This window comes from Rhinopithecus roxellana, chromosome 12, assembly GCF_007565055.1.
Source record: "Rhinopithecus roxellana isolate Shanxi Qingling chromosome 12, ASM756505v1, whole genome shotgun sequence".
NCBI classification, from domain to species: domain Eukaryota; kingdom Metazoa; phylum Chordata; class Mammalia; order Primates; family Cercopithecidae; genus Rhinopithecus; species Rhinopithecus roxellana.
In genome coordinates this window covers 59,828,547-59,841,750 of record NC_044560.1, presented here as the reverse complement: position 1 = coordinate 59,841,750, position 13,204 = coordinate 59,828,547, and the positions used below count along the sequence as shown (strand labels likewise).

The 13,204-nt window shown below is 39.4% G+C and overlaps 1 protein-coding gene across 5 annotated transcripts in view; it reads right to left on the bottom strand.

Moving 5' to 3' along the window:
- Window positions 1–8,909: 8,909 nt before the first annotated feature.
- Window positions 8,910–13,204, bottom strand: part of MIGA1 (mitoguardin 1) — a 96,060-nt gene continuing 91,765 nt past the window's right edge. For 4 of the 5 annotated variants that reach the window (XM_010380665.2, XM_030913218.1, XM_030913216.1 and 1 more), the window contains 2 exons: window positions 12,062–12,178; window positions 8,910–9,914 (listed from right to left, as the gene is read on the bottom strand). In XM_010380665.2, coding sequence (XP_010378967.1) covers window positions 9,696–9,914; window positions 12,062–12,178 — 336 coding nt within the window. In that variant the 3' untranslated portion in view covers window positions 8,910–9,695. The remainder of the gene's footprint in view (window positions 9,915–12,061; window positions 12,179–13,204) is intronic. The other variant, XM_030913219.1, reaches the window with a different exon arrangement.

Below are 13,204 nucleotides of genomic sequence, written 5' to 3'. Positions count from 1 at the left end.
TCGCAAACTCCTGGGCTCAAGCATCCTCCCACTTCGGCCTCCCAAAGAGTAGGGATTATAGGCATGAGCCACTGTGCCCAGCCTCTTTTTGTATAGCATTGTAAAGATTTTGGTTTTTACTCTAACATGGGTGGCCTTTGGTAGGTTTTGAACAACATAGTGACATGATCTGACATGTTTACTCTCTCTAGCTTATGTGCTGCACATACACTAAATAAGGCAAGAGAAGAGGCAGGAAGATCAATTAATTAGGAGGCTTCCACAATAATCGGAATGAGGAATGGGGATTGGGCCAAAGTGATAGTTGTGAAGGTAGTGAGAAATACCTGGTATATATTTTTTTTCCTTGTTGCCTTTTTAGGTAGAACTGGTAGGATTTTGGTTACTGAATGTGAGGTGTGAGGAAAGGAGGTTTTTGGCCTTTGATCTGGAAGAATGGAGTTGTAATTTACCCAGATAGGGAAGACTGTGGGAAGAGTAGGTTTAGGCAGGGGTGGTAAGGAGCTCAGTTTTGACATGCCAAGTTTGAGATTACTAAAAATCCAAGATCTGCCAATTTGTATAAGCATTACTTATATACTTATCACGAATGATTGGGTTTGTTCTATGTCGGTTGCAGTTTTGAAATTATACAAAGTAAACATTTAAAAAATGAAATTATAGGCCAGGCACGGTGGCTCACACCTGTAAGCCCAGCACTGTGGGAGGCCAAGGTGGGCGGATCACCTGAGGTCAGGAGTTCGAGATCAGCCTGGCCATGATGGCAAAACCCTGTCTCTACTAAAAACACAAAAATTAGCTGGGCGTGGTGGTGCATGCCTGTAATCCCAGCTACCTGGGAGGCTGAGGCAGGAGAATCACTTGAACCCAGGAGGCAGAGGCTGCAGTGAGCCGAGATCGTGCCAAAAAAAAAAAAAAAGAAAAGAAATTATAAAAGCAAAAATAAAGTTGTAGTTTTTTATAAAAGCTGAGCTGAATGCTTTGAAAAAACTTGATAAAGGCAAATAGCTTACAAAAATTACCACCAAGCTAGGTGTGGAGAAGACAAATGTAAAAGATTGGGTACAAAATTGTACAAATCTAGGGAGATTCTGCAGTCAGCGCTTTTCATGCACCTTTTCTCTCGTTTAAAAGTAAGGAAAACTCGAAATTCCAGATGATGATTTAGGGCAGGGGTCCCCAAACCCCAGGTTGCACAGCAGGAGGTGAGGGCCGGCGAGTGAGCATTACCACCTGAGCTCTGCTGCCTGTCAGATCAGCAATGGCATTAGATTCTCATAGGAGCAGAAACCCTATTATGAACTTGAATGTAAGGAATCTAGGTTGTGCATTCTTTATGAGAATATAATCCCTGATGATCTGTGGTGGACCAATTTCATCCCAAAACTACCCACCACACCCACCCCCGCACTGTCCATGGAAAAATTGTCTTCCCCAAAACTGGCCCCTGGTGCCAAAAAGTTTGGGAACCACTGATTTAGTGGTTTAGTTTATGTAACAAAGATATCTTGAAATACAGAGTGAATCCATACTCCCAACTAAAGGCCTTGATACTATATCAAAAGATTGGCCAAAGAACGTACATTCATTCACTCATTAAAATTAAAATGTCAACGAGGCACGGTGGCTCAAGCCTGTAATCCCAGAACTTTGGGAGGCTGAGGTGGGAGGATCACTTGAGGACAGGAATTCAAGACCAGCCTGGGAAACATACCAAGACCTCATCTCTACTAAACAGTAAAAATAAGCCAGGTGTGGCGACATGTGGCTGTAGCCCCAGCTACTCAGGAGGCTGAGGCAGAGAATCACTTGAGCCCAGGAGTTAGAAGTTGCAGTGAGAACCACTGCACTCCACCCTGGGTAAGAGAGAGAAAAACCTTGTCTCGCTCTTAAAAAAAAAAAAAGTCTGTATCATTATGTATAATTTATTATGATTCCCTGCCATAGTATCCAGCCACCAACACAATCCCACATGTTCCACCTCTTGGTACTCACATCCTGTGCAATCCCCTCCCACATTGTGTCAGCATTGGTCTGTGTTACCAATGGCAGAAGTGGTAACACTTCAACATCTAGGTTATAAAAGACATTGTGTCTTTTACCTTGCTGCTAGTTCTTGGATTATTCATCTGGGAGGAAGCCAGCTGCCATGTCTTTTTTTTTTTTTTTTTGTAGAGATAGGGTCTCATTATGTTGCCCAGGCTGGTCTCACACTTCTGGGCTCAAACATTCCTCCTGCCTCAGCCGCCCAAAGCGCCGGGATTACAGGCATGAGCCACCATGCCTGGCCAGCTGCCATGTCTTAAAAGACACTCAGGCAGCTGAGAGGTCTAGTTGGTAGGAACTAAGGTCTCTTGCCAATGGCTAGCAAGGGACTGAGGCCTCCTGACAACAGACATGTGAATGAGAAAACCTTAGAAGTGAGTCTTCCAGACCCAATCAGGCCTTCAGATGACTGCAACTTCAGGAGAGAACCACCAGACTAAGCCATTTCTGAATTCCCAGCCTTCAGAAACTGTGTAAGATCATGTTTGTTGTTTTGAGCTGCTAAAATTTTGGGATAATTTGTTGTATTATAACAGATTGTGAATATAATTGCTTTAATATTTATTATCCATCTTTATCTTCTACCACATTATTTTACTGGTGCTTTGTAAAATTCCTGGGACCATTCTCTTTTTTCTTTCTTTTTTTTGAGACGGATTCTTGCTCTGTTGCCCAGGCTGGAGTGCAATGATGTGATTTCAGCTCACTGCAACCTCCGCCTCCCAGGTTCAAGCAGTTCTCCTGCCTCAGCCTCCTGAGTAACTGGGACTACAGGTGCACGCTGCCACACCCAGCTCATTTTTTGTATTTTAGTGGAGATGGGGTTTCACCATGTTGCCCAGGCTGGTCACAAGCTCCTGAGCTCAGGCAATCCACCTGCCTTGGCCTCACAAAGTGCTGGGATTACAGGCGTGAGCCACCATGCCCAGTCCCTGGGACCATTCTCACAGAGTTATTATTAAATAAGAATTAGCAAAGTTCTGGAAGTCATATATTTCAAGTGCTTTCTAATTCAAAGCGCTTCTCTATATTCAAGTACTATGGTATCGTTTCAATCATAGCAAATTATAAAAGTTCTGTAATTCCCTAAATATAAATGTACTTTGTGAAAGGCTTCTGTGACACACATAAAAGACATATTTGATGTACCAGTTGCTTTGCTGTGGCTTTTAAGTAAAGAATAAAAAGTGTCATAGAAGGAAGGCTGTTTTTCTTCTCTGTAGTAGAATACAGTCCTTCCCTGCCCAGATGATTGAGGTTACTGTAGGGTTTTCACTTTTCAGAGAGAAAAAGTCAAAGAAAGAAGCTTAGCAGACAGAAGAGCTTGTGTAGCCTCATCAAAGATGTCAGTAGCACAATAAGAGAAAGAGATCGGGGGAAGAAGTGGCAGGATAAAGTATCAGAGAATACAGGGCATAAGAAGAAACTCTGCAGAAAAACACAGCAGTCAGAAGCAGCATAAGAACAGTTAGCTTGGAAAGATTAACAAAGCTATTTATAAAGATTTCCAGCAAAGCCCTATCAAGTCTAACAATAGGGCACTAAGATGTTTGCAGAGAAGCATTTTAAACATGCACAAGAATTCAGAGAGAGATTACATTAAGTTCAGATAGTGGGATCAAAGAAGATGCATGAGACAACACAGTATGGCAGATAATGACAAAACAGAAAATGAGAATGAGATGCTGCTCTAGTCTCCCACTGCACTCCAACCCTGTATCCTAGCTAAGGAAAGGCTCTACTCATGTTTATATGGTTTTCTTATCAATATATTTCACTTTATATGTTTAATAATTCTAAAAATATAACTATATACATTTATCTACAGCATACATATCTACAGCATATATAATTATCCTAAAATAAATCTATTTGTTAAAAGTCCTTTCCTATTCACGTGACTTCCATCTGGTTACTATGGTAGTATCCAGGCGGCATCCCTCTCCTTGACTAAAGATATCTGAACCCTTTTGTTTTTTGGTTTTGAGGCTGAGTCTCACCCTGTTGCCCAAGCTAGAGTGCAGTGGCGTGATCTCAGCTCACTACACCCTCCACTTCCTAGGTTCAAGCAATTCTCTTGCCTCAGCCTTCCAAGAACCTGGGATTACAGGTGTGCGCCACCACGCCTGGCCTAAGTTTTGTATTTTTAGTAGGGACAGGGTTTTGCCATGTTGGCCAGGCTGGTCTCAAACTCCTGACCTCAGGTGATCTGCTTTGCTCAGCCTCCCAAAGTGCGGGGATTACAGGCATGAGCCACTGCACCTGGCCATATATATCTGAAGCCTTTTGAAGAACTGATGAGACGGGAGGTTCAGATCATATATGAATAGTAATGATACATATATATCAATATAAGTTTATATTATGCTTGATGGCATTATCCAAATACTTTAATTAAAACACAAGTACTTTCACTTTATTCATCACAAAACTGTCTTTTCCCCCACATCAGTACATGGAGAAACAATAAATTTTTTAATCTTTGTTTTTATTTTTTATTTTTTTGAGATGGAGTTTTGCTCTTGTTGCCCAGGCTGGAGTGCAATGGTGCGACCTCGACTCACTGCAACCCCTGCCTCCCAGATTCAAGCGATTCTCCTACCTCAGCCTCCTAAGTAGCTGGGATTACAGGTGCCCACCACCATGCCCAGATAATTTTTGTATTTTTAGTAGAGACGGGGTTTCACCATGTTGGCCAGGCTGATCCACCCGCCTTGGCCTTCTAAAGTGCTAGGATTACAGATGTGAGCCACCGCGCCTGGCCTTTTATTTTTTATTTTAATGATAAAGTTTTGTATTTGGTTATAATGCTTCTGCAGTTGTCCTGTTCTCTATGCCATATATATGGGTCTTATGGAGACTGAATATTCTCATATAGGATCTGATGAGACAAGTGTGACTTCATAATTATATATTAACATTGTTTAAAGTATTCAATACATCAACAAGACGTACCATCACTTTTTTATTTGGCAGTAATAGTAATACATCCACGTTACAGTGCTTATTTTGGCTGAAGAGCCAGTGCAATTTTTTCTGCTACTGTAGTGTTTTACTTTTACACAAATTAATGAGTACAGGCCTTACATTTAGGAAACAGAAACATTTACTGATATCAGCCAAGTAAAGCTAACACATGGTTGTTCTCAAACTAAACAAAACAATAACATAATATATTCATTAGGAACAAAGTAGGGATGTTATTTCCACTAATCACAGATTACACAGATTCTTAAATTTCACATACATATTTCTTAATCTAAGCAAAAATTAGAATTCAGCTTAATTTCTATAATCATTTTGAAATTTACATCAAATAATTTCTGAATATATATTCACATTAAGATGAAAATAAATGGGTTATATAAACATAATTAAAAATTTCTGATTATGAAAAGTTACGGAGAAGTACATTAAATGTTACTTTGGCATTCCTATTTCCTAGGCTTACAGGAATTATTAAGAATTCCTTTGTAATGCAAATAATCACTCTCTTGGAAATTAAAGTAGAAAATGTTACATTTTAAGGCAAGAAAACATTTGTAAATATTTTTATAAAGGCAGCTAATTTAACAAATTAATGGAATCATAGTAAATGGATGCAAATAAATAATATTACTGTATGAGAAAGACAGAAAGTTCTTTGGAGCTGTGACAGTATGGAAAACTTGTCTTCTTTTTTAAAAGATAAGTCCATTTTGATACTTAATAAACATAATGTTAACCTTCAAGAAGAAATAAGTACTCTTTTAGTTGAACAAAAATGTAGAGAAATCAAAATACAAAAAAGGAAATTAAAAGAAATACCAAATGTAAATTGCCTGAAAATTTATCTTCTTTCTTCCAGAAAAAAGGCTATTTTCTCAGGTCTGACTTAACTGAAGTCCCTCTTACAACTTACATATGGAAGTGGATGGTAGAATTCATGGTGGCAAGGGCAATTCCATGAGTGTTTAAACAGGGTTTACCCTAAAAGGCTCTAAACTAATCATTTTTAAAAACATTGCTTTTGCTATTTAACCCAATTTTAAGGCAAATGGAAACTGTTATACATGTCTTTTGTGTTTTTTTTTGGGACAGAGTTTCGCTCTTGTTGCTCAGGCTGGAGTGCAATGGCACGATCTTGGCTCTCTGCAACCTCTGCCTCCCAGGTTCAAGCGATTCTCCTGCCTCAGTCTCTCGAGTAGCTGGGATTACAGGCATGCGCCACTATGCCTGGTTAATTTTGTATTTTTAGTAGAGACGAGGTTTCACCATGTTGGTCAGGCTGGTCTCAAACTCCCGACCTCAGGTGATCTGCCCACCTGGGCCTCCCAAAGTGCTAGGATTACAGGCATGAGCCACTGCACCCGGCCTGTTATATGTCTTAAGTACCCTTCTCCATGCAGTCAGAAATGTTCAAGAGGACATTTCCTTGCAGGCGGATCACGAGGTCAGGAGATCGAGACCACTCTGGCAAACACGGTGAAACCCCGTTTCTACTAAAAATACAAAAAAATTAGCCGGGCGAGGTGGCGGGCGCCTGTAGTCTCAGCTTCTCAGGAGGCTGAGGCAGGAGAATGGCATGAACCCGGGAGGCGGAGCTTGCAGTGAGCCGAGATCGCGCCACTGCACCCCAGCCTGGGCGACAGAGCGAGACTCCGTCTCAAAAAAAAAAAAAAAAAAGTTCAAGTTTCTTCTCTTACAATAGAGAGGTTTTTCTATACTTACTGTCCTAAACTTCTATTTGGTCACTCTTACCTCTTTTGTGAAAGGCCACATCTTGCTAAAAGTAGCAGCTGCTGAAATGACCAGAAACAAACTCAAACACTGAATTTGACAAACCAGCCTGCTGAATATAAGCAACTTTTTCTAAGATGAAATGTAAAAAAGAAAAAGAAAAACAAAACAAAATAAAAAGCAACACCTTCTAGAAAGCCATTCATCTTATCTCATAAAATTAATTCCCCAGAGTTATCTCATGTAGTAGCAGCATTATCAAATAGTGCAATTCTTCAAAACTGGTGTCAAATAATATCTTTCTAAAATAAATTACATTTACTTACAGCTTTGCTTATAAAACCACAACTTAAAACACTTAGCCCTCAAATGGGTGAGTGTATATAAGCAATAACTGTCTTGTCTACATGGTAATGAAATGCATGTGCACGCACACATATGTGTGTGTATCATTCAAGACCAAAGATAGCACAACAAGGTAAAAACATGTAATATTAAATAAAAAGTAAACAGTATATAATGGAATTTTTAGTTTTGGTACTTCTAATCATATTTCCATCAATAATAAGAATTATAAATAGGTAATTGTTAAATTAAGCATCTATGTAAGAAAAGTCAAGGAGCTATATACTACAGAACAGTGGTAATTTGTATGTTTCATGCTATATAACCTATAAAGTACATGCAAAACAGCATGATCCTGAATTCCATATTTTGTAGTTAATTTACATAAATGTGGCACATACACAAATTTACAAATCTTAAAAGATTATGCTTTTTCCCCCGACTTTTCATCTTCTATTTATTAATCAGAAACTAGGCACTTTCATCTAAAAATTCGCTTTTTAAAAATGCGTTTTAGGAGTAAGACATGGTGGCACATGCATCTAGTATGAGGAGTTGGAGACTGCAGTGAGCTATGTATGATAGCACACTGCACTCCAGCTGGGGCAATAGAGCAAGACCCCGTCTCTTAAAAGAAGAAAAACAATGCATTTTAGATCCTTTTGTGCAACTCACTCCTAAAATGAATAAAGCCCGTTTTAGAGGCAAAATCAACAAATCTAATCTACTTACATACTGAGTTAGCCACTCCAAGTAAGTGGTATATTATTTAGAAATAAAATTAATACAACTCTGAAAGCATTTAATATACTCTTATAGAAGAACCCCACCCATAAAAACAATTCATTTGTTTGTAGATTTATCATAATGAACATGAAATATATACTTCCACATGATTAAAAATATTTTTGTTTTACATTCAAGGGAGGAAAAAACCCCTCTTTAAAACATCAGTAAGATTCAAAATACGAATATTTTAAAAACATGGGCATAATATGACAAATTCCCACTGGGCTGAGTTTTCTGTGGGAATAACTAAAAGGAAGTTTTGTAGGAGAAAGGAGAAATTATTTTACTGTACCAAGTTTCATACCTTCAGATGTTGACAGTCTTCAAATAACACTAAATTTTAAATTGTCTTTATTAATTAATAAATGCTATCTTTTTAATCAATATTCATTCCAGGGAAAAATGCTCTAATGTATAAAAAGAAAGTTCTTCAGTCTCTTTGTAACTTACAGGACCAACAGTAACATATTTTGGAAACTACAGTTAATATTAATTTATAAATTGTAAATTTCTGTGTCAATTCATTTAAATGTTTTATTTGTTTTATTTATTCACTTTTGAGATAGGGTCTTGCTGTCACCCAGACTAGAGTGCAGTGGTGCAATCATGGCTCATGACAGCCTTGACCTTCTGGACTCAAGTGATCCTCTCACCTCGGCCTCCCAAGTAGCTGGGACCACAGACACATGCCACCACACCCAACTAATTTAATTAAATTATTTATTTTTTCAGATGGAGTCTTACTTTGTTGCCCAGGCTGGAGTGCAGTAGTGAGATCTCGGCTCACTGCAACCTCCACTTTCTGGGTTCAAGCAATACTCCTGTCTCAGCCCCCCTAGTAGCTGGGACTACAGGCGCCCGCCACCACATCTGGCTAATTTTTGTATTTTTAGTAGAGACAGGGTTTCACCATATTGGTGAGGCTGGTCTCGAACACCTGACCTCAGGTGATTCACCCGCCTTGGCCTCCCAAAGTGCTAGGATTACAGGCATGAACCACCAAGCCCGGCCTATTTTTATTTTTATTTTTAAATTTTAATATTTCCATGGAACTCTGCTTGATACCAGCTAATTTATTTTTATTTTTTTGTAGAGACATGCATCTCCTCATGTTGTCCAGGCTAGTCTCAACCTCCTAGCCTCAAACTACCCTCCTGCCTCAGCCTCCCGAAGTATTACAGGCATGAGCCACTACAAGTGGCCCATTTAAATATTCTATAACAATATTCAGTGATTACAATTTCTTTGATTCAAATACATAAGCAAATGCACAAGCAATAATGTATGCAGTACATGTTAAACATCATTACTGCCTAGACTTGATTAAACAAATGAATAACTTTATAATTAAAAATGTTTCTAGGCAAAGTTAAAATATACTGACACTAGGAGTAATATATTCTTGCATGTGTGGGCCACAAAGATCTTGGCTAAAGTGTACATTTTAAAGGTGCAAAACATAAAAACAGAGCTTTTGAGAATGACAGCTTCAAGAAGACAAACCAATTAACTCCCAAATATTGGCTTCAATTCAAAGCAGTATTTCTGTAAAGGATACATTTCACAACTTTGATTATTACCTAGTAAGTGCAAAAAGCCACTATGACTACACTACACAGGAATTCAGTGACAGAACTTCTGTATAAATACAGTACAGTTGCTTATTTTTTACTAGATTTTTTTTCCTCCTGAATCCACATGCACCAATTCTGTTGATTCTGTAATATATGTTACAAAATCAATAGTTACCTTAAAATATTTCATAGCACACTCAAATTGCATGATTCTTATGGTACTTATTGTACTTTGGCTTCCAGTAGTCCAGTGGACATAACATGACCATGACTACTTAGACAACTACTTGTATGCCTCAGGGCATCTGCTTCAAGATAGGCCATTAAAAGCTCAGTGCGGCGAATGAGTAACTGCATGAGGTCTTCAGCTAAAGTCTCTGTACTTGAATAGCGCACCTTTTCAAAGTCAAAAATGTCTTTGAGAAATAAAAGAACTTGATTCTGGAAAATGAACATAAAACAAATTGGCATTTATTAGACCAAAGTTCTGTTACATTGAAAAAGCTTCTAATATTATAATGAGCATTGAATCAGGAATCAGAAGACCTGACTTCCAGTGCTAGTTTCATATCTCATTAGAAAAGGGACCTTGCACAAGTGATTTAACCTTTCCTTTTTTGGGGCTCATTTTCTTTTTCTGTGAAATAGGGCTAATACCACCCATCCTACTTACTAATCAGGGATGACATGATGATCAAAAAAGATAACCTATGTGATACCATGAAGAGGTGGGGAAACATTTAAAAAAGATAATCTGTAAGAAGTGCCTGTAAACTCTAAAGCACTGTTTAAATGTAAGGGGTTCTAGTCCTTTCCCTTCAATGTGACCTTTGAGCATTACCTCTACTCTAGACAGAAAAATAAACTATTCTAGTAATAGTTTTAAATAAATAATAATAAAATAATACATTATAATTTTAAATGTGCTTTTTTGTACAAGAAAAACCCTTAAGGCACATGAAAAACAAAGAACATTTCAGGTCTCAAATCAGTGGTAGATCCTGAAGGATATTTCATTTCAGTAAGTTATTATATACACTGAAACTCACTGTAAGCAAACTGCCTACTAATAAGTATTAAGTCTCAGCTGTTATGTCACCATAATAGAAAAAAAGTAATTTCAAAGAGTGAAAAACAGGAATATTTAATTTGTCTTCTTTCTTAATAACGTATCTTCCAAACGTTATTAAGAAGTACTAAGAAGACACACTTCACTGATTCACTAGATTTTTTTTTTTTTTTTTTGAGACGGGTCTCGCTCTGTCCAGGCTGGAGTGCAGTGGCGCGATCTCGGCTCACTGCAAGCTCCGCCTCCCGGGTTCACGCCATTCTCCTGCCTCAGCTTCCCGAGTAGCTGGGACTACAGGCACCGGCCACCACGCCCGGCTAATTTTTTGTATTTTTAGTAGAGACGGGGTTTCACCGTGTTAGCCAGGATGGTCTCCATCTCCTGACCTTGTGATCCGCCCGTCTCGGCCTCCCAAAGTGCTGGGATTACAGGCGTGAGCCACCGCGCCCGGCTGATTCACTAGATTTTATATCTGAAAGCGTCATTAGCAATCAATCTGTTGGTCCCCTCATTTTATAGATAAAGAAAAGGAACATCAAAGAATGATTTGCCTCAAGTCAGAATGCTCACTGATGACAGACTTAATTCCCAAACCCTAAAACACATACCTATTTGGGTGGTCAAGTAAACTACAAAAAACAACGTGTTCTGAATGAGAGTAAAATAAACATTTCCTAAACCATTTATAAAAATATTACCTTGACAGCACATAAACATAATTTTAAAAAAAGAATGGTACAGTAAAACATCCAGACTTTCAAATTCATATAGTCATGGCTCACTGCAGCCTCACCTTCCCAAGCTTGAGCGATCCTCCCACCTCAAAATCCCAGGTAGCTGGAACCACACATGCATGCCACCCCTCCTGGCTAATTTTTTCTATTTTTAGTAGAAACAGGTCTCACTGGCCGGGCGTGGTGGCTCAAGCCTGTAATCCCAGCACTTTGGAAGGCCGAGACGGGCAGATCACGAGGTCAGGAGATCGAGACCATCCTGGCTAACACGGTGAAACCCCGTCTCTACTAAAAAATACAAAAAACTAGCCGGGCGACGTGGCGGGCGCCTGTAGCCCCAGCTACTCGGGAGGCTGAGGCAGGAGAATGGCGGGAACCCGGGAGGCGGAGCTTGCAGTGAGCCGAGATTGGCCACAGCACTCCAGCCTGGGCAACAGAGCGAGACTCCGTCTCAAAAAAAAAAAAAAAAAAAGAAACAGGTCTCACTATGTTGCTCAAGCTTGGGTATCCCTTGCATTAGGGAATTGATAAGGTGAATGGATACGCTGAGCCTACTCCACAATAAAGCACCAAATCTATAAAATACTGGTCCATTATAATAATAGTGGTATTATAAAATGCCAAAAATATTTAATACTGGCATTTAAATGGTGAATTTAGGTGACTTTTATAACTTTACTCTTAAATAACAGTTGTTGTTCTACAAAAGCAAAACAAAACAGAATAAAACCGTATCTCCTTTTTGATTTTTTAAAAAAGAGAAACGACTCAATGACTGAACATACCTTAAAAAAGCAACATAAATCATAGAGAGAATTTCTAGGACCCAAAAAGCCCCAGGCTAGGACAGGACTGATGTGTTCACAAATGGCATAAAAATGGGCAAAAAATCCATCTGGGATCTGTTGGGAAGTAAAGGAGAATCAAGTTATTTCTACCTTCTTGTTATTCGCTTTCTCTAGTACAGAAACTGAAGTTGCTATTCATTATATGACCGGTGGGAGTTTAAGAAAATTTGCTTTTTAGACCAGAGTCTAGCAACACCTCCAACTCCTGGCCCCAAGCAATCCCCGCTTTAGCTTCCTGAGCAGTGGGGACTACAGGTGCACAGTACAGTGCAAGGCTCATGACTACTGTTTTTGAGGGCAAACCAAGAGTCAATCATCAGCCATGCTATTAAGAAAGTTGATAAGGTTACAAGTAACCTTTAGAGTCATAGAATGTTTTATATAAACTAGCTTATAGTTTTCATATCCTAGTCAATAGTTTAATATGTGCTGAGACACATTTCTTTATTTGTTGTTTGTTTTTTTGAGACAGGGTCTCACTCTGTAGCCCAGGGTGAAGCGCACTGGTGCAGTCATGGCTCACTGCAGCCTCAACTTCCCAAGCTTGAGCGATCCTCCCACCTCAAAATCCCAGGTAGCTGGAACTACACGTGCATGCCACCCCTCCTGGCTAATTTTTTCTATTTTTAGTAGAAACAGGTCTCACTATGTTGCTCAGGCTGGTCTTGAACTCCTGGGCTCAAGCAATCCTCCCTACTTGGCCTCCCAAAGTGCTGGGATTACAGGCATGAGCTGCCATATCCGACCCTTAAAAGTTGTTTTTACCTCATAAAAATGCTTCATAAAAAAGCCATCCAGCCAGGCATGGTGGCTCATGCCTATAATCCCAACACTTTTGGGAGGCCAAGGCAGGTGGATCACTTGACCCTAGGAGGTCGAGACCAGCCTGGACAACATGGTGAAATCTTGTCTTTGCAAAAAATACAAAAGTTAGCCAGGCGTGCGTGGTGGTGTGTACCTATAGTCCCAGCTACTCAGGAGGCTGAGGTGGAAGGATCATTTGAGCCCAGGAGTTGGAGGGTGCAGTGAGCCAAGATAATGCCACTGTACTCCAGCCTGGGTGACAAAGTAAGACTCTGT